At 40.6% G+C, this 22,307-nt stretch overlaps 1 protein-coding gene across 3 annotated transcripts in view; it reads left to right on the top strand.

Moving 5' to 3' along the window:
- LOC125888896 (spectrin beta chain, non-erythrocytic 4-like) overlaps positions 1–22,307 on the top strand; it is a 120,478-nt gene that overhangs the window by 38,369 nt on the left and 59,802 nt on the right. For all 3 annotated transcript variants that reach the window (XM_049576531.1, XM_049576532.1, XM_049576534.1), the window contains 10 exons: positions 892–1,041; positions 2,818–3,186; positions 3,335–3,549; positions 3,734–3,871; positions 8,510–8,750; positions 10,188–10,346; positions 10,635–10,765; positions 11,221–11,446; positions 15,025–15,227; positions 17,012–17,102. In XM_049576531.1, coding sequence (XP_049432488.1) covers positions 892–1,041; positions 2,818–3,186; positions 3,335–3,549; positions 3,734–3,871; positions 8,510–8,750; positions 10,188–10,346; positions 10,635–10,765; positions 11,221–11,446; positions 15,025–15,227; positions 17,012–17,102 — 1,923 coding nt within the window. The remainder of the gene's footprint in view (positions 1–891; positions 1,042–2,817; positions 3,187–3,334; positions 3,550–3,733; positions 3,872–8,509; positions 8,751–10,187; positions 10,347–10,634; positions 10,766–11,220; positions 11,447–15,024; positions 15,228–17,011; positions 17,103–22,307) is intronic.

The raw sequence follows: 22,307 nt of genomic DNA, 5'->3' as shown, positions 1-22,307 counted from the left end.
ACATTTTCAATCAGGTGAGTAAGATAGCTTATTAGAGCAGAAACATTACAGAAATGAGAACTGAAGAGGTAATAAATCACACAACACAATACTGTAGTATTAATGATAACACTTTGCTCTTTGCTGCCTTGCATTAGAAAAAAAATTGCTGTCCTGGTTGCTCCACACCTGAGGACATTTTTTGTATTTAACAGCATTTCTATACTACAGTTTTTATGAACACCACAGCTGTCCCTCTAGTAGGCTGGGAGAGAAGGTCAGAATTATAATCCGATTAGTTACTCTTGTTCAAAAGGAAATGTTAGTCAAGTTAAGCTGAGCTTTCATGTCTTTTGAACACTCAGGTACAATCAGAATTCCAACAGCATTTTTTTCATTCATCAAACATTTTTTGTGCTTTGTTAGATGCATCATTTTGTCTCATTTGGCAGTCCATGCTTGTGTGTCTGACTTGGACTTGTCAGACTTATGAATGTTAGTGAATAAGCGTTGAGAATGACAGAACTGAACCGTAAAAAAAATGAGTGTAATGACAATAGTGGACTTCTTTGTCCAAAGAGTCATCGGTTCACGCTGTTGAGTCACTAATTATATCACAGTACTAATTCATGGCTAATTCCCCTTCTGCCCTTTGAGAGGCTCTCAGAAACAGACTTGGATCAGTGTTGGATGGACTTTAGGGATTACTTTTCTCCTTTACATACTTTTTTTTCTTAATCTTCCTTTTTCCCTTCAATGATCTTTCTATTCATCCATTGCTTCACCTCTTTTTATCCTCTATGCATTTTTGTTTAAATTTTGTGTTAGAATTAGGTTAGGGTTAGAGTTTTTTGATATTTTTTTCTTTGTTTAAGCGTTAAACGTAAATCTTTTTGTTTGTTTCCCTGTTAGGAGTTGGAGGAGTCGGAAGCCTGGATCAGGGAGAAGAGCTCCATCCTTGGGGCTCAGGGTTATGGGAAGGACCTGAGCAGTGTGCTGAAGTTACTACAAAAACACAAGACGCTGGCTGGAGAACTGCTGGCTCACCGGTCGCTGCTGCAGGTGTGTGTGCATGTGTGTTTGTGTTTTTGTCTGTGTGTGTGAGTGAGAACGAGCACCTGGAATACTTACAGTACCTGGAGTTTCTGTTCTGAACTTCTTGTACTGCAGTAAAATTATGTATTAGCATTTATAAATAACTTTTGAGCTCATCTGAAAAAGAAACCCAACTTCACTTAATAAAATAATTGTAAATAGTATAAATATAGCTGTTTAATCTGTCTTTTTTAGTATATTTTCATTTGTAGAATCAGATTTTTTTAAACAGTCGTAATTTAAATTGTTGTTTTTTAAACCATGTTCACTTTCATATTTGATTCATTGGCATTGGTTTTGTGCTTTGTTCTTGTTTGTGAACTTGTACCTATTGTGAAACGCCTCATGGAAGTTTTAATTATATGTAGAATTGCTGGTCGGTTGACCCTCCATTAGGCGCCCTGACACACCAAGCCGACTGTTGGCTGTTGGTCAGTGACGGGCAGTTGGTGAGCGTCTGTCGTCCTAGTATTTGTGGTGCATCCGCACTGTTGGCACTTCTCAGTCCCTGCTGCCTTATTTTCAACCGATTCAGCAAGTTGAATCAGAGTTAGAGCCGACGGAGCCTGTCAGTGAATGGAATCACTCTGATTGGCAGTTCAGCTCAGTGCATGAGAAGAGAGACAGAAGTGAGTAAAGCAAACAAACAGCTAACATCAAGAGGGAGTGAGATCAAAACAAACATGTTATTGTAGATTATTTTTTTAACCACTGAGCTCTGTAACAAACAGTTCATAACTGTTTGTGTTATTGTTTGCTGGCGCACTGTAAATATAATTTTTTCTTTTAAACTTAGGTTGTGTCATTAATGTGCTAATTGGCTAACTAGCATCTTGAATCCATCCTGTTGGTCTTCCAGTTTCTCCTTTTGAACAACGAATACAGACTACAGTCACTTACTGGTATGAAGATCTGTTTCCTCTCACAAAGGTGAAGAATGTTTGTGCTGTTTGGTCATTGGCTGTAGTCCTTGCAACAAGTGCAGCTTTTTGGCCAAGACACAGGTGATGTGAGCCGATGCAATGGTCAGTCTTTGTCACCACTAGTTCTTTGATGTTGGTTTGTTGAGTCCGTGCCTTTGGAAACAGAAACATATATGAAGCCAGTCAGGAGCATGTTTGATACAAAATGTAAAGGACAAAGTAAAACAAAGTTTGACAACAGTCCTGATACAACCAAAGCATCCAAATGTCAAAGATGTATGTTCCTGCATTTGGTGACTGGTGTTTCAGATTTTTATATAATTGATTATTATGTCCATAAAGATAGATTATGTACATGTGTCAACTGCCAGTTACTCCATGTTCTTGGTAGTATTATAGAAGGGGTTTGATCTCACAGGTTCAGGCTTTAAGCAGTGAAGATGTTGGAGGTAAAAGATGTCATTGTTAGTGGTACTTCATGTGTGTTGATGTGCATGTTTTCTTGCTCTTCTCATCACTTTTCTACTGTGCTTCTCAGCTGTTGTTCTCACAAAACTTTTTTGGCCAGCCAAGATATTACATATTACAGAGTATTTTTATGCATTTGTATTAACTTTAAAGAAAATGTTAAAAGTGCTTATTATAAGACACAAAGAGTCTCAAAATGGCATATAAAATGTAGAGGCCGAGGTCAGTTTGTCAGATTAAAAAAAAAGTCCCACTGTCTGTTTTATGTTGGCCAGTGTTTCTCTTTACTGCATACAGTGTAAAATGTTTTGGAGTAACACTGTTATTCCTCCACCTTGCCCCGCTCCTCCAGAACACCATGAAACGAGGAAAGCAGATCCTGAGTGAGAAGAGCTTTGGAACAGCAGGGATCCAGGAACGCATCATGGAGGTGAAGAGCGAGTGGAAGAAGCTGGAGGACCAGGCTGCGCAGCGTCTTGGCCACCTGCAGGAGGCACTAAACTTTTTTCAGTTCTCTACGGAGATGGATGACCTGGTGGCATGGCTGCAGGATGCTTACCGTCTAGTCTCCAGCGAAGACTTTGGACACGATGAGTATTCCACACAGTCCCTTCTGAAGAAACACAAAGGGGTCAGCGAGGCTGTCGACAAACATCGTATGCATGTAGTGACACTGCGCAAACACATGGTGGCGCTGCCTCTGCAGTACCGTGAACAGGAGGTGAGCAGGAAAAGGATGTTTTAGTATAAAGTATTTCATTTTCCCTTTTGTGTCTTTTCTTTAACCCCTCTGTGTCCTTGCTTTTCCTCTTTCCTCTCCTCCTGTCTTTATGTCTCCTCTCCTGTCTTCTCCCCACTGCTCTCTGCAGGAGGTGCAGGTGCGTATGGGTGAGGTGGAGCAGCTGTATACCGAGGTGGCAGAGGTGGCGGTGCTTCGACAGCAGTGGCTTCACGACGCCCTCGCTGTCTACCGCATGTTCAGCGAGGTGAATGCCTGCGAGCTGTGGATTGATGAAAAAGAGCAATGGTTGGACAAGATGGAGATCCCAGAGAGACTGGAGGACGTGGAGGTGGTGGCACACAGGTGAGGAAAGGGAGAGGAGAGGAAGGGGAGGAAGAAGCTTTGATTACTGTGGCATTAAATGCAAGCTGAGCTGGGTTTCTGATGCTTTGTACAAATCAAACAGCTCAAAGTTTTTGGCTCGCACAAAAAGCCTCTTAACCTACCGATATGATCCCACTGTATCCCACAATGGCATTTGTTGTAGGTTTGAGAGCCTGGACCAGGAGATGAACAGCCTGATGGGAAGAATCCTGGACGTTAACCAAATAGTTCAGCAGCTCCTGGACGGAGGTCATCCATCTTCTACAGAGGTCAGAGGTTGCCAGGACCACCTCAACTCCAGGTAATCAAAGACAACTGACCTTCCATCAGCTACAACATAAAACAACTACTGGCACTATCACAGTTACCACCTACCAGCGACTCTACTCCTAGTGGTACATGGCATTACAATTTACTCAAATAATAAACTCCGATACTGTTAACAGTCTTGCTACTAATTCTACTTGGTGAGTCAAGTTTGTTTGTACAGTACCTTTCAAACACACAGGGAAGTCTAAATGTTTTTCCTGAGGCACAGTAACCATACGATTATTATTTAAAACACGGTATAGAGGAATATCAAATGTAGTTAAGTAGAATAAAATGAAATTAAATCAATATGATTGACAGGTTTTTAGTACAGTGACAATGCCAATGTCAACAAAACACCACATTGCAATACTAAGTGACAGCTACTAAACCTATAAGGACAATAGCATAATATGCATTAACCCACTTATATTAATACACTGTATATTTATATGCTCACTAACAGCTAATAAAGTGATGCTGGTACTACAAATCAGAGAGTTTGGCCATCACCTCAGTACTAATAGAAATCCTCATTTCAGTCATGAGCCAGTAACTACTGATCGCTGCTGCCAAAGTGCTGATAAGCAGGGTGCTGACACACCCTTTAAGAATGCACTTTAATTATGTATAAAAACAACAACATAATAATAACCACACACAAGTAGAAACAAAAAGAGACACTGAATATAAGGATATAAAGTAGTGCTAGTTATGATAAAGTATAACATATAATAAAATATGAAGTAAGTGATCAGTCATAGCATGAATACAGAGAATGTTAACAGGAAAGTGCTGTGGTAAAATGTGCTTAGCAAGACTGTAAATAAATATGTATAGGCAGAGGTGCAAACATTTAGTTTTAAAGAAAGATAAGGTGACATGTAATATAAAGTGACAGTGACGAGTGAGTGATGAGCTCTCTCTTAAAGGTATACCATGCAGGATTGTAAGTTACTGTTTGTTAACACACTTGCCAGTGAAAGTGAACGTGAAAGTAACAGCCACTTTAGTTAAGTGCTTGCCACGCCCATAAATGTCCTGAACAGAGCAAATTAAGAAGAAAATAAGAAAATACAACTAGAGGGCAGAGTCTCTGCAGAAAAATGCACTGCCACACACTTCTAATGAGCCATAAGTGATGATTAAGAGGGATTACTTCTGTATAAGTGTATTTATTGTTTGTTAGGAATAGGAAAATCCCGCATAGTATACTTTTAATCATGGTTATATACTGTACTGTCCGTGGAGAGCAGCATGTGAACTGACAGCTCTCTTGTTGTCTGTTAAAAGGTGCATTGGTTTATCAGATCTCTGTCCTGTTTACTCCTGGGAGGGGAGTCGAGTAGGTGGGAGGAGAGGGAGGCAGACTGACAGAGAGAGAGAGAAGAGAAATGGCGAGGGAGAGAAATTTCGTGGGGTTGTGTAATTATTCAGGAGAATTAAAATTCTTATTGTTCATGCAGTGATTTTTTTGTTATTGTCTTTTGACAAGCGCCTTGTGTCCTGTCAGTCACTGTACTCCTACCTGCTTCATCATCTTTGTAGAGTATGAGTTTAGTGCCTGAGATGTAAATGTAAAATGGTAGCATGTATCTCTTCCAAATGTTTGTTGCACTCTCTATCTCTCCATCTCTCTCTCTCTTTGTTTGGCCGATGCGTTTATTTATGCTAACACCCGGCCAGGTCAACCTTGTGATGGGATTGGCTTTTTATCCGTCTCAGTCATATTCACTGACCACTGTTACGTCTGGCAGCAGCGTCCATGATGGCTGGGTGTCTATGGGTCTTGTGACCTTGGCACATGGTGTTGGTCTCAGGGTGACCATCTGTGCTGGCTGCCTCAGTCAAGACGAGGCCAGCGAGAGCAAAAATTAGAAGAAACACAAATCTCATTGCCTTCTCTGGTATTAGTTATTAAAATTTCATTTCAATTTTAGGACCTTAACTGCCTGATATCGTTGCTGCCTTCAGATATGGACATTCATTGTGTACCATTATTGTGTGTGTATATACACAATTTGTTGGATATAGTGAAACACCTGTTATCCTCAGTGGAAAGAAATACAAAAACTTTAAACCATATTTCCCATCAGTTATATTTAATATTTTCACTCCATAAAGCACATAGTTATGTTATTTATCTACTACTGAGTCACAGTGTGTTTACAGCTCAGTCAGTTTTATCCTTTGTCATTACATTTTATACCTATCAGACTGAATTCTCATATGGTTTCTGTTGTTACTATTTCTTAGTTAAAGTTAGTAAACACTCAAACAGTAGTTAAAAGGTAACTAAAATAGTTAACAATGTTGAATTCGAAGGAATTGATGGAACCATTCAGATTTAAGCCTTTAATACAAAATGACAACAGTTTCACCAGTTGTCCTCTTTGTACTACAGTGTTATTACATTATTTTGTCTATATAATTATCATTTTGCATTAGAATTATTAAAGAGAAGGGGCGTCAGTGGCTTAGTGGATAGAGCAGGCGCGTCATGTACAAGGCTGTGGTCGCAGCGGCCCGGGTTCAAGTCCATCCTGTGGCCCTTTGCTGCATGTCAACCCCTCTCTCTCTCTCTCCCCCTTTCACACTTGGCTGTCCTTTCCATTAAAGGCAAAATGCCCAAAAACATATCTTAAAAAAAAAAAAGAATTATTAAAGAGAAACTCCTCCCTGGAACGTTAAAATGGGCAGGGCTGGGGGGTACTAAGACACATCCAGTAACTCCATCATGCTGCCTCACAATCCACAGTACCTCCCAAAAATTGGTACTACATGACCAATGAAAGCAGATAAAAGAGCTGTGGCATTTGCTTTTGCTCAAAGGTAGAAAACCTACAACTACCAGAATGCATTGCACTGCACTGGACCAATAAACACTCTCGCTGGTGGGTGATGTAATGCGAATTTGGCTGTTTTTCCACAGGAAACAATATGGCAGTGGGCCTGTAACAAACAATCTCGAAATGCAGTTAAACAGGGCACTAAAATGTTTATGGAAATATTTTAGGCAAGAAACAGGCAATACAGTAACAGAATATTGGTTAATATTTGATCAGTGCTGCTGAGATTTACAGTTGATCTGAGAGAGAGAGAGAGAGAGAGAGAGAGAGAGGGGCGGGTCTCTCTCTCGATCCGCTTTTATACTCCTTGTGCCCATGGTGGTGGGTGGAGATCAGCACAGAGATCGGGGTGCTGGTAAGAAGGAAAGAAGTTTACCACAGTTCATTTACATATGCTACCCACATTGTTATGATACAAAGCTGGGTGGAAATCAAAATCTATTATATTAGCTGCAGTCATGGTTATCCTTTATTTCATAAAACACAGCATTCTGTGGGTAAAGTTTGGAAAAGCTTATCCATTACTGCTTCCCTGTGTACATATATACATGTGTTATTTCATACTTGTGAAGCAGTGGCCCCCATCACACACACATATTCCTCAACAATGAACACAACCACGTTTGCAACTCTAAGACGACTTTTGCAGCTCTGAGGTCAGTGTAACCGAGCTGTTTTCCTGCCTGCCTGCTGAGTGGTCTGTCTGCCTCCCAGCGACTCTGCCATTACCTCATTACAGTCACAAGAATCTGTGTGTGCGTGTGTGTGTGTGTGTGTGTGTGTGTGTGTGTGTGTGTGCGTGCATCTGTGCATCAGTGCATGTGTCTGTTTCTTGGCTGAATGGGTGTGTATTGAGACCTGCTGGTCTGGAGCAGAATCAGATGAACATATTGTATGAAGACGGCCTGGGCTGAAATCACAGCAGAGCAGAGAGCAAACAGAATCAACTGTCTCACATGAATCCTATCAGGTCATTTCGGGTCATTATAATAATAAATATGACATGCCTTTTACTAATTATGCAACTTGGCTCATCTCAAGGTCAGGATTAACAGTAAAGTTACTCAATACAGGTTCCTGTTTGTAAACTTAATCGCTGGTGAAAGTGAAATGAAAGCCAACCCCAGATTCACACTTGCTTGCTATATTTGTGTTTTTTGGCGCTGTGTCTGAGATATTTGTAGCTTCCTCTTGGATGCTTGCTGCTTACAGTCTGGCATCTGGTCACTACCTTTTATAAAGTCCTGATCTCACCTGAGCACTGTGCTCAGGCAGAGGGCAGAGTCCCTGCAGAAAAATACACCGCCAAATATTTCTCATGATTGATGACCCATCAGCTGTGATATTTTTCAATTAATACATTCTATGTTTTAGATCACGTCTGCTGCTAAACACGTCTGCTGCAGTTTTGCTGCAGATCTTTTGACCTGAAACAATGGAGGGTTGGAGTTATAGCCTTGTAGTTCTACACTTTGTACTTTTTCAAGCATTATCACTGTAATAATGAAGAAAATGACTGCTGCTTCCAGGACTTAAATGATGCAAATTGGCTGTGTTCTGAAAACATTGTTACTGAAAATTGAAAGGTAAAATATACATTATTGAAACAAATCTCTTTTGGAATGAGAGGTAATGATTTACCATAGGTGTAAAATTTCCCAATAAATCCAGGCTATCTTCACTGTTGCTTATTTTCCCTCACAGGACCACATTCCCCTCTCTTCAGTCCTCTGTAACTATACTGTCAGCATTACTCTTTCCTGTCTGTCACATCATACCAGGTGGAACAGCATCGTGGAGTTGGTTGAGCAGAAAAAAGATCAGATGGACTCGATGTTGCGGCTGCAGAACTACCTGCTGGAGTGCGCTGAGATTAAGTCCCAGATTCAGGACAAGAGAAAAGCCATTGACGCCACTCAGTATGTGGGCAGCGACCTGGGAGGAGTTTTGGCTCTGCAGAGACGCCTCTCAACCATGGAGGGAGCCCTGTCTGTCCTGGAACCCAAACTACTACATCTACAGGTAGGGAATTATGGGAAAAAAAACATTAAGTATGCAAATGTTAATGGAAGACATTATTTAAATTTTCAAAATACTTTTCACTCTTGTCCAAGTCTTGTTAGCCATGATGACTGTAACTCTTATTGTTAACTACCTGTTCATTTTTTCATTTATCAATTCTGTTTTACTCTTTATTACAAACAAACCACTGTTGGTGCCACAGGAAATCTGAAATGCATCAGTAATAGTAATGGATTGTAGCATAGTACAAATTTATTCAGATAAATAAATAACAAATTAGGAACCACAAAGATACAAAATGTGGAGGTTAAGATGATTTTATATGCAGGTTGTAAGCAGGACTCCTAAAAATGAAGCTAACGTAGAAGTGCTAATAACTGCAGTACCTCCATGGGCCACTTAAGGCTGACTCCAGAAGCTAGTTAATACCCACAGACCCCATCATGTTAAAATGCCCAACTTTACAGCAGAAATAAACAGTTTACAGCCTGGTTCAGAAAAAGGGTTTGGTCTCTATAGCTACTTTCAAAATTCATGAAAACTGCATGGAGGGTGAATTTTTGTATAACAGACCACTTTACATTTTATTGAGGCTGAAAGTTACGCATAATTAAAGGCGTGTCCTCTTTGAGTGACAGGCTGTCTCCAAATGTCATCACTGTCTATGAGTCAGATCCACCCCTTGTTCCTCTATAGCTCCAAATATGGTCAGTTCTGGCTTCAAAAAACCAAAAGATGGTGACGATAGAACTGCCAAACTGGAGGCATCAAAACGGCAGTCCACAAACCAATGGGAGATGTCATGGTAGCTACATCCATTTGTTTGTAGTCTATGGTTATGCTATTCTTGTCTGCTCGCATTGGGTTGTCTCGTTGCTTTTTGGATGAGCTAGCAAAACTGTAAAACTGTATTTGACTGCTGATGAATTCTCTGGCTGACCATCTTAACATACTACAGGAAAATATGTACAACTAAACAGTGCTAAAATTTATTGACATTTAGATGGACTACATTATGTATTTTTTGTATTCATTATGTATTCAATGTAGTATCTTGTTGCAATATATGCCCAAATGGGCTTATAAGGCAGACTGCCAGTTTCCATGTAAACAGGTGTGAGACAAAATATACAAATTACAGGAAAACATTAACAGTATATTCTGTATGCCTTTGTACCTGTAGTGTGTATTATTCCGTATTATTTGCCTAATTTTACAAGCTTTAGAGATAAAACTAGACCATAATTTGTCACTCCTTTGGTTCTGCATTATTACAAAGGTGCACGCAATTATAATATAAGGTATGGGTGAGCATGAGCTGGGACGCTCACAGAGCTTGCCAAGGTGTGCACTGCTACATCCTACAAAACCACGCCCAGTTGTATGCAGCATAAAAGGCTGCCATTGCCATAATGTTGTCTCTGTTTGGCGGTGTAGGAAGAGGCAGAGCATCTGGCCACTGCCCACTCAGGTCGGGCCATGGAGGTCCTCGTGCCATTTGATGGCATCAGTGTTGAGTGGGAGGAGCTGAAGCGCACCCTGCAGGGCTGTGAGGACTCGCTGATGGTGGCTAGCAGGCTGCAGAGCTTCATACAGGTACACAGAGATACAGTAGTATATACATCAGGAAGACATCTATCACTTTGATCATTCTGCATAGAGACTGACTCAGCATCCTACTGCACCCCAGTGAAACTGGCATCTGACAAAACCAGTTAATACACATTTTTAAAACTTAAATGTATAGTATCTGTAATTAAAAGAACAGGTTTTTTTATCACATAAAAACAACTTGAGGGTGGTGGCAAATGGTGGTTGACACCTGTAAAAAGTCCAGTAGACCAACAGTAGTATTGATTAAATGTAAATCTTCTCTTCTGTCAGGACCTGGACTCTTTCCTCACGTGGTTAGTCCAGACACAGACAGCCGCCGCCTCAGACCAGTTGCCCAATGACCTGGAGGAGGCTGAGAGACTCATCAACAAACACGCTGCTCTAAAGGAGGAGATTGGACGGTGGGTTACCAGTGTTCATTTTGTCAGGCCTGTTGCATGTTAAAGTAAATTCAGCCACATATTTAGTGAGCCACGTTTACACACCGACTCCCAAACTTAAGTCCGTCATTTAAGTCACCGCTAGATGCCACCAAATCCTACACACTGCTCCTTTAAACTACATTTTAGTCTTGTCTTATTTGGACAATAATATTGCTTATTGATATACTCACAGTTAGTGTTTAATGACATTGGTGCCTTCTGGTCATTGTTTCATCTTAGTCATGGAAAAAAAAGTTGTTGACAAACATATGTTGTCATAGTTTTAGTTAACAAAATAAACACTGGTTACTGAGGACAACAAATGCCTTTTTCTTATTTTTATCATTTTACACATATCTTCTGAGTAAGTCCTTAAAACAAATCAGGTGTACAGTGAATAATTTAATCGGTTGCTGTTGTTTTTTGCTGTGCAGCTATGAAGAGGACTATGAGCGCCTGCAGGCCATGAATGAGCTGCTGGAGTCTGAGGAGGCTCCTCTCCCTCAGGCCGCCCTCCAGCAATGGCTCCAGAAACTTGACGTCGGCTGGAACAAACTGCTGGAGATGTGGGAGAGCAGGCGAGAAGTTTTGGTCCAGGCTCACATTTTCCATCTGTTCTTGCGAGATGTTAAACAGGCTGAGTCCTTCCTCAACAACCAGGTGAGAACAACAAAGATGGAGCAGGTGGTTAGTGTTAACAAGGAACTTCTCTGGACAGCTTTTTTTTTTGTTTTTTTAATTTTAATCTTAGTGGCATCACTTTAGGTTTGCAGTGTCAGCTGGTCTGTGAGTACAAAACTCTGAACAAACATTCATCTAACCTTTTAGATGATGTTTCTCAGCTTTTTTGAAACAAATCTCTTTTGCTGTGCTCATTTTACCCTTTTCATCAGATCTTTTCGTCTGATGGTGGCAGACCACGAGCAATATATTACACACAAAATCAGTAGAGGGAAAGAACATGCAGCTTAAAAGTGCTGTGAATTAGATGTCTAGTTTTTAATTTTTTTCTTTTGGGGAGAGAGCAGAAATACAAAATACACATACATATGTAACAGTGAAGCAAAGTTAAGGGCAGGAAAGGAACATAGGTACAGAGTGAAGGAGACACATCTTACACTTTTGCAATACTGTCTTTATTGACTTTCTCAATTCCCTTAAAGTACAGCGACAGTGGAAATGGACATTTTTTTTGCTCTGACTTATAATTATGAAGTAAATGTCTATTGCACAGCGTAATGGCTAGAATAATGACACCACCAATGTTTAGATTGGTTCCCTATAAGCCTCGCTGTCACTATGCAATTCTGTCTGACATTAGGTGCAATCTCCTGAAAAAAGGAGGGCTCAATTTACAGCATGATGGAAGTGCTTCAGCCATTGCACAACCAAAACAGGAAGTGAATAGTGCTTTTGTTTCCCCAGTAGCTATTGGTAGCTATCCTCAGTTACCAAAGAATATCAGTCTAAATTTTTTGTAGTTTCTGTCTCCAGTAGTGAAAGTAGTGTGCTGTTGTCATACGTGGACCCCAATGACTTCAGTTCTTGAATGTTTGCCTTTTTTGGATTCTCTGTTCACTGGTCAGGCATGTGAGGAAAATTGATGTATTCTTCACAAATTCAGTGTAACACACACACTTAGTAATTTATATACAAATGGTCATTTTGTGGGCGATGTGTTCTTTTAAGAGGTAATGTGGGGTCAACAACTGACAAACTTTTAAGGGGATAAAACTTAGTGTGCTTATCTAAGTTGATCCTTGTGATAATGAATGGGAGAACATCATTGGTTCAGTCATATCAGATCACCTACATATCCTGATCTCTTCATGTAAACTGCTGAACAGGCCAAATGTTGCCCTCTGACTGCAGTACTGTCAACTGGACTGGGTGTGGTCGGCTTTGCCCTGACAATTCTGAGATAGAGAGAGTGAGACAGAGACAAAGAAAGAGAGGGAGAGGTTGTGTGTGTGTGTGTGTGTGTGTGTGTGTGTGTGTGTGTGTGTGTGTGTGTGCGCGCACACGTGCGCGTGTGTCAGGTGTCTTTTTGCAGAGTGTCCTAGTATTATATGCTATTAGAGCAGTTGAGGCAGCAGCCTCCAGTAACAGTGTGTTTGTGTTTGTGTGTGTGTGTGTGTGTGTGTGTGTGTGTGTGTGTGTGTGTGTGTGTGTGTGTGTGATAACAATGCACAGTATGATGGTATCTATAGACTTGTGTAAATTAAACTTGCTTCTAATTGGCTAAATTCTGTCCATGATTCATTAGTTACTTGGCAAGTGAGAGCAAGAATTTTGAGGAAGCAGTTAAAATCTTTTGTATCATTTGAAGTGGATTTAGACATTGCCAGTGTTTTTTTAATTGAATGATGATTATCTCTTTTCTTTCATAATGTATCACTGTATTTTTAAATTCTCATTTCCATTAAAGCAGTCTATGGAATATAATTATCCCTTTCTTACACATTGCCATATATATATATATATATGAGTTCAGCACATTTCCAGATCTACAGATAAGCCTGTGTCACCAAGTACAATCTAACAGTCAGACCTGGGTCCTGCAGTCTGCAGTGCTGTATTTAATCTCAGTATCATGTGCACAGAGATTTTTTTTTTCAATTCTGAAATGTCACAGGCAGAGCTGCCCCCGTGTGTGTGCATGTGTGTATATATTTGTGCATGTATACATGTAAGCCAGTGTGTCCCTTTTAGTTTGATAAAAGATCTTTAACAGGGACCAGCTCTCCTCATAAGCCCGCAGGGTTGATTCAGAGAGAGCAGCATTTCTTCTTCAATAAGTATCAAAGATGTTCCAGGCCATAGAGCTCTGTCTGCCTCTCTTTAATTCATTTTCCCTGAGTCCAGAGGCCACATTAATTTGTAATCATAATGATAGGTTTGTTTGAGTAGTTTTGTTTCAAAATACCATATTTCTACATTTTCTGACCTTTAGTGATTGACAGAAGAAAATTCAACATCTTGCAGTTTCTACTCTCTTCTCATAGAAGGGCAAATGATGATGAATTGATTGATCATTCAATCTATAAAATGACAGAAAATTGTGAAAAAGAAAACCCTCATAATTTGGTAAAGCCCATAGCGATGTCTTCAAATTATATGTTTTGGCTGACTAACGGCCCAAAACCTAAAGATACTGACTTTACCATCACAGAGGACAAAGAAAAGCAGCAAATCCTCACATTTGAAGGACTGAAACTAAGGCATTTGGGCCTGAAAGATGACTTAAAGGAAATATATTCAGTGCACTGATAAAGCAGCAAACCACGATTTGCCATGTGGCATAATGGAGTTATGGAGTCCTGAGCAGAGAATGAAATCACTTCTGTGTGTGTTGTAATCGGGGCTTCTCTGTTTGTTGTTGTTGTAGACAATCCAGCGGTGCATGAATGTTGGTCCCTGTGTGTATGTCCCACTGGCTAGCTAACTGCACTCTGCGCTACGCTGGTTATAACTATTGAAGCTGTCCCCACCCACAGTGGTGGAATGCTGTTGTGGAAGCGTACTGCCCACCCCCTGCTCCCCCAGCATGTTAACATCCGTAGCTCTGTTAGCACTGATGCCATTGTTAGAACTGTCCGCAGTGTTAGCTTTTAGCACTGTTAGCTGCTAGCTGGCGGTTCAGCCACTTCTATGTTGAGAGCCGTGTGCAATGTCAGGCTACATTTTAAGAATCACTCCCATGTAATCTGTGCTCTTCTGAGATCCTTAAGCTTATTGGGCTGTTTTCACATTTTTTTAAATGTCCTGACTTCATTTAATCAGTTTCTGAACCACGAAACCACCATCAGGATGTCTGCAGGTCCTTGAAAAGTCTTAAAATGTTTTGAATTCAATTTTAGATCTTACAAGTCATTAGATAGTCTTAAAAGTCCACATTTCTGATGTTACAAATCTTTAAACCTACCACTGAACCTAATGTCTTTTCACTTTACTGTATTTTCACTTTACGCTTGTACTTACCTGATGGCAAAGTGTAGATTAACCTAACTCACTCTAATAACTATATTCTTACGTAAAATCTACCTCTGCATTGGACGTAATACATACTACTTACCTATATATTAACCGGCAATGCTTTAAAAAGAAAAACATGATGTTGGAAAATAGGTATTAAATTTGTTTAAAGATTATCTTGAAAAGGTCTAAAAAAGCATCACATTTCAGTGTTTTACACCTGTAAACACCCTAACTTTATTGTTCCTACCTTCATCTTGTAGGAGTCAGCCCTCGCTCACGTGGAGCTGCCCACCACTGTGGAAACAGTCGAAGCTGCCATAAAAAAACACAAAGACTTCACTACCACCATGGAGCTGAACCTGCACAGGATCAAAGCTGTGATTGAGGCTGGAGAAAGTCTGATCAGCCAGAGTAACATCTACTCTGAACGCATCAAGGAACGGATCGACACCCTTGCCAACAGGTACCACATACACATTTAAATGTAGAAAGTTTATACTTGAAATTACTTGGTTTAAAGCCTAGGCCAATTTTAGGCCAAAACTCTGAAGCAGAAGACAATGCCTGACAGCAGCAGTTTTGTATAATATCCTATTTGATTTACTTCATCAAGAAGGATTGAAAGCTCCCCAACAAGCTTCAAAACATTGAATTGTCACAAGTGCAACCCAGTTTTCCTTCTGCTCTGTGACAGTCTCACAGAGGACATTCACTGAGTGTGAGCATTCAGCATGTAGTAATCATCACAATAAGAATATATGTTTTCCAATAATGGAAAGTTATATGGGTTAAATTACAATGAATAACAAAGACGTGCAATTTGATCATACCAGAGAAGAGCCTTTTGTGTACAGTGATGGGATATCTTGTTGTGTGGAACTTGTTTTTTATGCTGTATGAAAGGAAGCAGTGGGAATTGTTTTGTCTGTGGGATCACTGAGCTTGTTTACACCTGGTACTAATATGCGTCTTGGGGGATCTGATTATCAGCGGACAGCACTAAATTCAATTGTAAGCGGCCACCAAGATGCATGTGATCCGATCACTCAATCCACTTGCTGAGGTGGTTTGGGACTCATTTGACCACATATCTTTTGTAATGTAAACACTAATGCATCCTGTTGCGTCCCCAAAAAGGACTACATCATTGATGCTGGACGTAGTGGTTGATTTCTTTACAGTGCACTAATGCTTTATTACTTGCCCATTGTACAACGAGCTGGATGAAGTGCTGTGTGACTGTCCATTGTCTTGTGGAAGGAGACATGTTGACATGTCTGCTGACAGCGATATCTCCATCTGTAACAACACAATCACTAATGTGACTATTGAGCAGCTACCAGGAGTGTGGGCATAATAAATGTACGCGGGGCCCTTTGACCCTCTAGCATAAGTGACAGAAGGCAGTAACGAAATCTGAACAAAATTGCTCAGCTGGCGACGCATGATAGACACACGTATCTTTGCTGTCCACTTTTGTTTGGATCATCGAAAACGCATGTTTATATCAGGTATAAACAGGCTAAATATATCCAAGTGTTCTGGCATTAATGTCCCTCAGTCGTTTAATTTTCTTTATTAGATGTTACATCTCCAATTAACAAGCAATTCTACTTAAAGTTTCAGGCATCGCGCAGTCAACGGTTCATGCTGATTTTGGCTCTGTTCAAACTGAGTACCCACTGCAGCACCACCACCACACACTGTCCTACCGTAGCTGTACGCTGAGCTGATTGTAGAGCACAAAGAAGGAAGCAGCTGTCCATACACAATACAGCAATAATAAAAAGAAAAAAAGCAGCTAAAGAATTTAAAGGAGAGGCAAGTATAAACGAAACAAAACACAGAAAACAGAGCTCGGTCTGTTGAGTCCACGACTGACAGCTGACCATGAAATCACTGTGATGGCTGAGGTGGTGGTGTGTATATGTGTGTTGGGTGGGGGGATGGGGCTTTGTGTGTCTGACAATAGCAATGCAAAAGGCCATATGGTTTTTAGATTTAATTTACATGAATTAACTCATGGCCATTTATTTTTCTCCCATGGGGACAAATAAATGAGCACAGGGCACAACATAATTATTCAAAAGTGTTACATTCTGGTTGTATAATAAAATGACTTTGATTGTTGAGAAAGCACCTGGAAAATGAAAGGTATTGATTAACTAAGATAGGTACACAGATATGTTGTAGTTTTGTTCATTTTTAGTTACTGTATCTTGAGACTAAATTTCCTGTCACTTTCAGGGGAAACCAGAACAGAGAGCTGGCCCAGCAGTGGCTAGAAAAACTGAACGACCAGTGGGAACTTCAGAGGTTTCTTCAGGACTGTCATGAGGTAGGAGGCCAACAAACTGGTTTTATTAGTTGAACTCACTGGTGCTGAAGTGTGTCAAATGGGTTCAAAGCATTTTTACAGGAAAAATAAGCGTAGATAATCTGTTGTTCCCTTTTGTAACCATAGCCAACTTTTGGCAGCCTCCAGTGGCAGGGCAACATAACTGTTTTTAGAACTTCATTATCCAGAAATCATCTTAGCTGCACACACCTTTGACCTGTTACTGTTCCTTCCTGATGAGAGGGATAAAAGTTTTTTCTTGTACAGTTGGTTCAGCCATTGTGCAGTTTTATCAAGACAGATTCATAGCTGCTATTTAAAGTTACAGAAACTTATATTTTTAGGTTTTGTTCGCTTTGATCACAAAGTAAGCCAAATATATAGGGTTTGAATTAGCAGCCTTAAGTCACAACCATTTAAAATTTAAACAGAAATGTAAATAATAACATTTTCAAATTCAAGGTAATGCAAGGTAAGCATCTTATAAACAAATGGGCATTTTGTGTGCGAAGTATTCTTTTGTATTCAAAGCTACAATTTGATACCAGCACCAAATATACTCTTTAACTGACATGCAAAAATACATCAGCATACAGTATTTGGAGGAGCACCAATTTAATCTATAGTTTTTTTATTGTTTTTTTTGTTTGTTTGTTTGTTTGGTTTTTTTTAGCTATTATGTTGCATACTCAGTGCGTGTCCAGTTGTGTTGTGCACAGCTCACCTCTGCTTGCTCCTGCAGTTTTTGCTCTCTCACCCTGCAGAGTCACTGGCTTCTTTCTGGGCCAAGACCGTGTTTAGTTTCAGCAACTTTCTCTCTTTGGCTCTACTGAATAATTCAGCAGCACAGCTCCTCATCACTAATTCAGAGGAGGAAGAGCGTATCTGACTGTGTACATGTGTGTTCATGTATAGGTGTGTGCGTCATATATCTGTCTGCTCTTAGGTGTATGCATGTCTGTAGAAATACAGTATGCATGAGGAGTTCCCCCACTGTACACGTGCGTGTTCGTGTGTGTGTGTGGGTGTGTTTGTGTGGCCTACAGTGGGTAAGTGGCACTGCATCAGTCTGTAGGAACGTGAGCTCCCAGCTGCCAGGGTGTGTTCTTGTGTTTGGTCCAGGCTGCATCCTTGTGTTTCCTGCTTCTTACTGCTGCCTTTCATATGCTCGCTGACACATATACACAAAGATTTATATGATCAGATATTTTTGTTATACAAAAAAAGATTTTTGGCCTGGTCTTAAAGGTAGATTTCAGAGTACACCTACACTGCTGCTTCAGCACACAAGCCTAATGGCTTGTACCATAGACTGCATAAAATATAAAATGGACAACATGACAGTTCCCAAAAAGTGAAACCAAAACATCGCAGTCGCCTCCTGGTGGCTTGCTGCAGTGTAGGTCCCCGCCCCCTCTATGTTAGTGGATGGGACATGGGCCAAATTAAAAGATCAGAGTACACATCAGATACATGTTTTTCATAGATGGTTTCTAGCAAGTTCCTCCAACCTTCTATGTATGCTGAAGTGTTCATTTTATCTGAGAAGTTTGGTTTTATTAATGATTTGATGCTGTAACAAGGGGTTTGACGTCTTGATTGACATCTGTGTTTGCCAATCCTTGTGCTCGCAATCACTGACGCTGCTCATGATTGGATGCATTGATGTATGGACAGGATATTTTGGCTTTATTTTTGTTCAGTGGGAGTAAGAGGAGATGCGTTGTCTTTATATACAGTCTATGGTTTGTACAACAACTTTCTTTCAGTGCGTATCACATTAACCTTTGGTATTCAAGAGCATATTGTTGTACTTTATTAGCTTACAAATCGGTCTGTGTGATGGAAATGTCGTATTGTAACTCCAACTTTAAAGGGATAGTGCACCCAAAAATGAAAATTTATCTACTCACCCATATGCCAATGGAGGCCCTGGTGAAGATTTAGAGTCCTCACATCCCTTGCGGAGATTGGCGGGGGGAGCGGCCAGCACACCTAATGGCGTACGGTGCCCCAGACTAACGTCCAAGAACACAAAATTGAATCCACATAGTATCTCCATACTGCTCACCCGTAGTGATCCAAGTGTGCTGCAGCCGCGACATAAAAAGTTGTTTTGAAAAACGTCATATGAACTCTGTTTTTAGCCTCATTGTAGCCTGTAGCTCTGACTGCTTCTCCGTGCTCCGCGCTCACGTGTGCGCGCACTCAGGGTGATCGGTGATCTCTGAAGGGCAGCAGTCTCGTCAGTACTGATGTCCAGATTCTCAAGTGCAGGCATCACCAATTCCCAGTCTGAGCAGCAAAGACTTTCGTCATCCGTTGGCATTGCTTTGCATTTGAAACAACTACACCACCAGGTTTCCAGTGCTCGACTCCGGTATTCTGCGGCTGGCTGAGGCTCATGAGCTGCGGCGGCTGCTTCGTCCAGTAGCCTGAGTTCCGTCCATATACTCGGGCTCAAACAAACACAGCTCAACAAAGAAATGCTGTTCCTCCTCAATTTCAAAGTCTTCAGACATGTTGGGCTGTCCTTTGCTAACAGACCGTAGTGCAATCTTTTAGCTACTATGGTTACCGTTGTCTCCCCCTGCGGTGCACGTGTCACGTGACGTAAACACGGGTGAGCAAAGCTCATGCTTTCGCTGGTCTCGCGCAGGTGCGCACACATGAACACAGAGCACAGAGAAGCAATCAGAGCTACAGGCTACAGTGAGGCTAAAAACAGAGTTCATATGACGTTTTTCAAAACAACTTTTTATGTCGGGGCTGCAGCACACTTGGATCACTACGGGTGAGCAGTATGGAGATACTATGTGGATTCAATTTTGTGTTCTTGGACGTTAGTCAGGGGCACCGTATGCCATTAGGTGTGATGGCCACTCTCCCCACCGATCTCCGCAAGGGATGTGAGGACTCTAAAACTTCACCAGGGCCTCCATCGGCATATGGGTGAGTAGATAATGGCTGAATTTTCATTTTTGGGTGCACTATCCGCTTAAGGCAAAATCATAAGATCAACTGTAAAGGGCAAAAATCTAACTATTCCAGTGGTCATAAGCTGACCATAAGTGCAAGAGATGCTAAAGGAAGTCATCAGTGTTTATGTTGAACTAACAAGGTTTCATCTTATTTTGTGGTATAGACTTTAAAGGAACAGTGTAGAGGATTTAGTGGCATGCAGTGGTTAAGATTTCAGATTGCAACCAGCTATAACTTCTCCTATTAGGATTCCTTTAAACCCTGTTCCCACCAAACACTTTCTGTATGGTACCTTTGGAACCAAAGTAACCCTTCAGACATGGTACCGAGAGCCTAGGATAGTTAAGCATTTCTACCACAAACAGTATTCTTAAATGTAGGCGGGGTTGTTGTCACTCATTGCTCCTTTTAGCACTTGCTGTATTTCGTCATCACCGCTAACACAGATGGAAGTCTGCCTTTTGTGTATCATCCACAGAACATGGTTGCATGCCAACATTTTCAGAATAAAAAGAACAAGCTGCAGTGAGAGTCTTTCTCCAAGGGCTATTTACAAATAGTGGGTTTGTGCATTTACTCCTTCAAGCGCAGGGGTATTGCCATAGTCCACAGGAACAAGGCTCTGCAATGGGTTTTTTTTCTACAAGTGAGGATTAGAATAGACGCAGTTCACATAATCCAGTCGAAATTAATATATGAAGATCCACTCATCACTAAAAGTCTATGTCATCCAAGAGAGACAATAAAAACTAATGGAATGGTCAAAGTTGTCTTACTGAAATTTAAGCCGTGTTGATGGATTCACGTTGTCAACTCATGCAATGAGTAACACTACAAGTGAATGTTCCACTTTAAAACTTTCCGGCAGTCGGCCCAGTGAATTGAATTATTTTTTCTCTGTCTACAGCTGCTGCTAGAGGCAGCAAAATGTCCTTTCATGTTTTAGTTACAGTTTACTAATGTATGTAAAACATGCCACGGTATGAACAGTGGTTACATAAGCCTCAAAACCAGCCACAAGATAGCCCTGAGACAGTGACCATCTGCTATTGACCAATCAACAGACTGCAGGGCTTACAGCTCCACCTTTTAGTACCAGATCTGTGTGCTACAGCACAGCACAGTCACTATTTGAATAGACTCAAATTACAGCAAAGCAAATCAACGCTATTAACTACCACAAAACAAACCACATGTTTATAAGGTCTGCTGTTTCTGTGTTGGGTTTATAATGTATTTAATACATTTCATGTCTGTACCCAGTTCAGTTTTTTTGCCAGTGACACCAGCAGTACACCGAGACCTGCCAACAGTCACATGGGCTCTCAATTAACTTTGTAACTGGGCAAAATTTTTGTAGCCAGTTGGTGTTGGCATTTGTGGCTATGCTTGCTGTGAACAATAACAGAGTCTAGAAATATTTGAAATGTTTTCTTATGTAATCTTAAAAGTCACTCTTCAACATGTCTCTTTCTCTTTGTCTACAGTACATATCCATCTTCAGGACTTAAGGGTATACTGAGGAGGTGAACTCAGTTAGGGATCATACTGTAGCTTTTTACCCCGATTCACCTCTCAGCCTGTTCCAGGGAAAGAGCAGGTGTATGCCCAAAGGCTGCATAAAACACAGTGTGTCTCTATCAAATAGATGTAACATGCAAAGTCCCTCTGTATGCAGTTTTCATGCTTTTCTTCTGTCTGGTCAGATATTATGAATTGGTGCCTTGGATGGGTTATTGTATGCTAAGGATAAATGGCATTAAGACCACTTTGGGGATATAGAGTCATATCTGTTTTCTCAGGACTTAAAAATCCTTCTTCAACCTTTTGTTGTCTTTATCTATTCTTTTTCTTCATACTTATGACCAGTGGACCAGCATTTGTCATAGACTCATTACGTCATAAAAACACTAAAAAGATAAATGTTTAGGACATGCAGGAATACTTTAAAAAGCCTCCAGCATTAACATGTTTCTGAAATCTACTTTAAGTTTTAGTCCAAACCTTCCCCTGATATCCAGTGCGTTCAGGAAGGGAGTTTAGTTTATTTGAGTTAGCAGTCAGAGGGGGAACTTGCTTTCTCCATGTATTATGACATTTTATATTCATTATTTCCATTTACATGACAAAGTAGCGCTATAAGAAGAAACTATGTGAACAAAGAATCATATTGAGCTGAGGCATTATACATCACATAATGTCAAAAATAAATCTTGCCCTGTC

The sequence above is a fragment of the Epinephelus fuscoguttatus genome, linkage group LG5 (assembly GCF_011397635.1).
Source record: "Epinephelus fuscoguttatus linkage group LG5, E.fuscoguttatus.final_Chr_v1".
Taxonomy (NCBI): Eukaryota; Metazoa; Chordata; class Actinopteri; order Perciformes; family Serranidae; genus Epinephelus; species Epinephelus fuscoguttatus.
The sequence above is the reverse complement of the archived record's forward strand: the minus strand, read 5'-3'. Positions and strand labels throughout refer to the sequence as shown.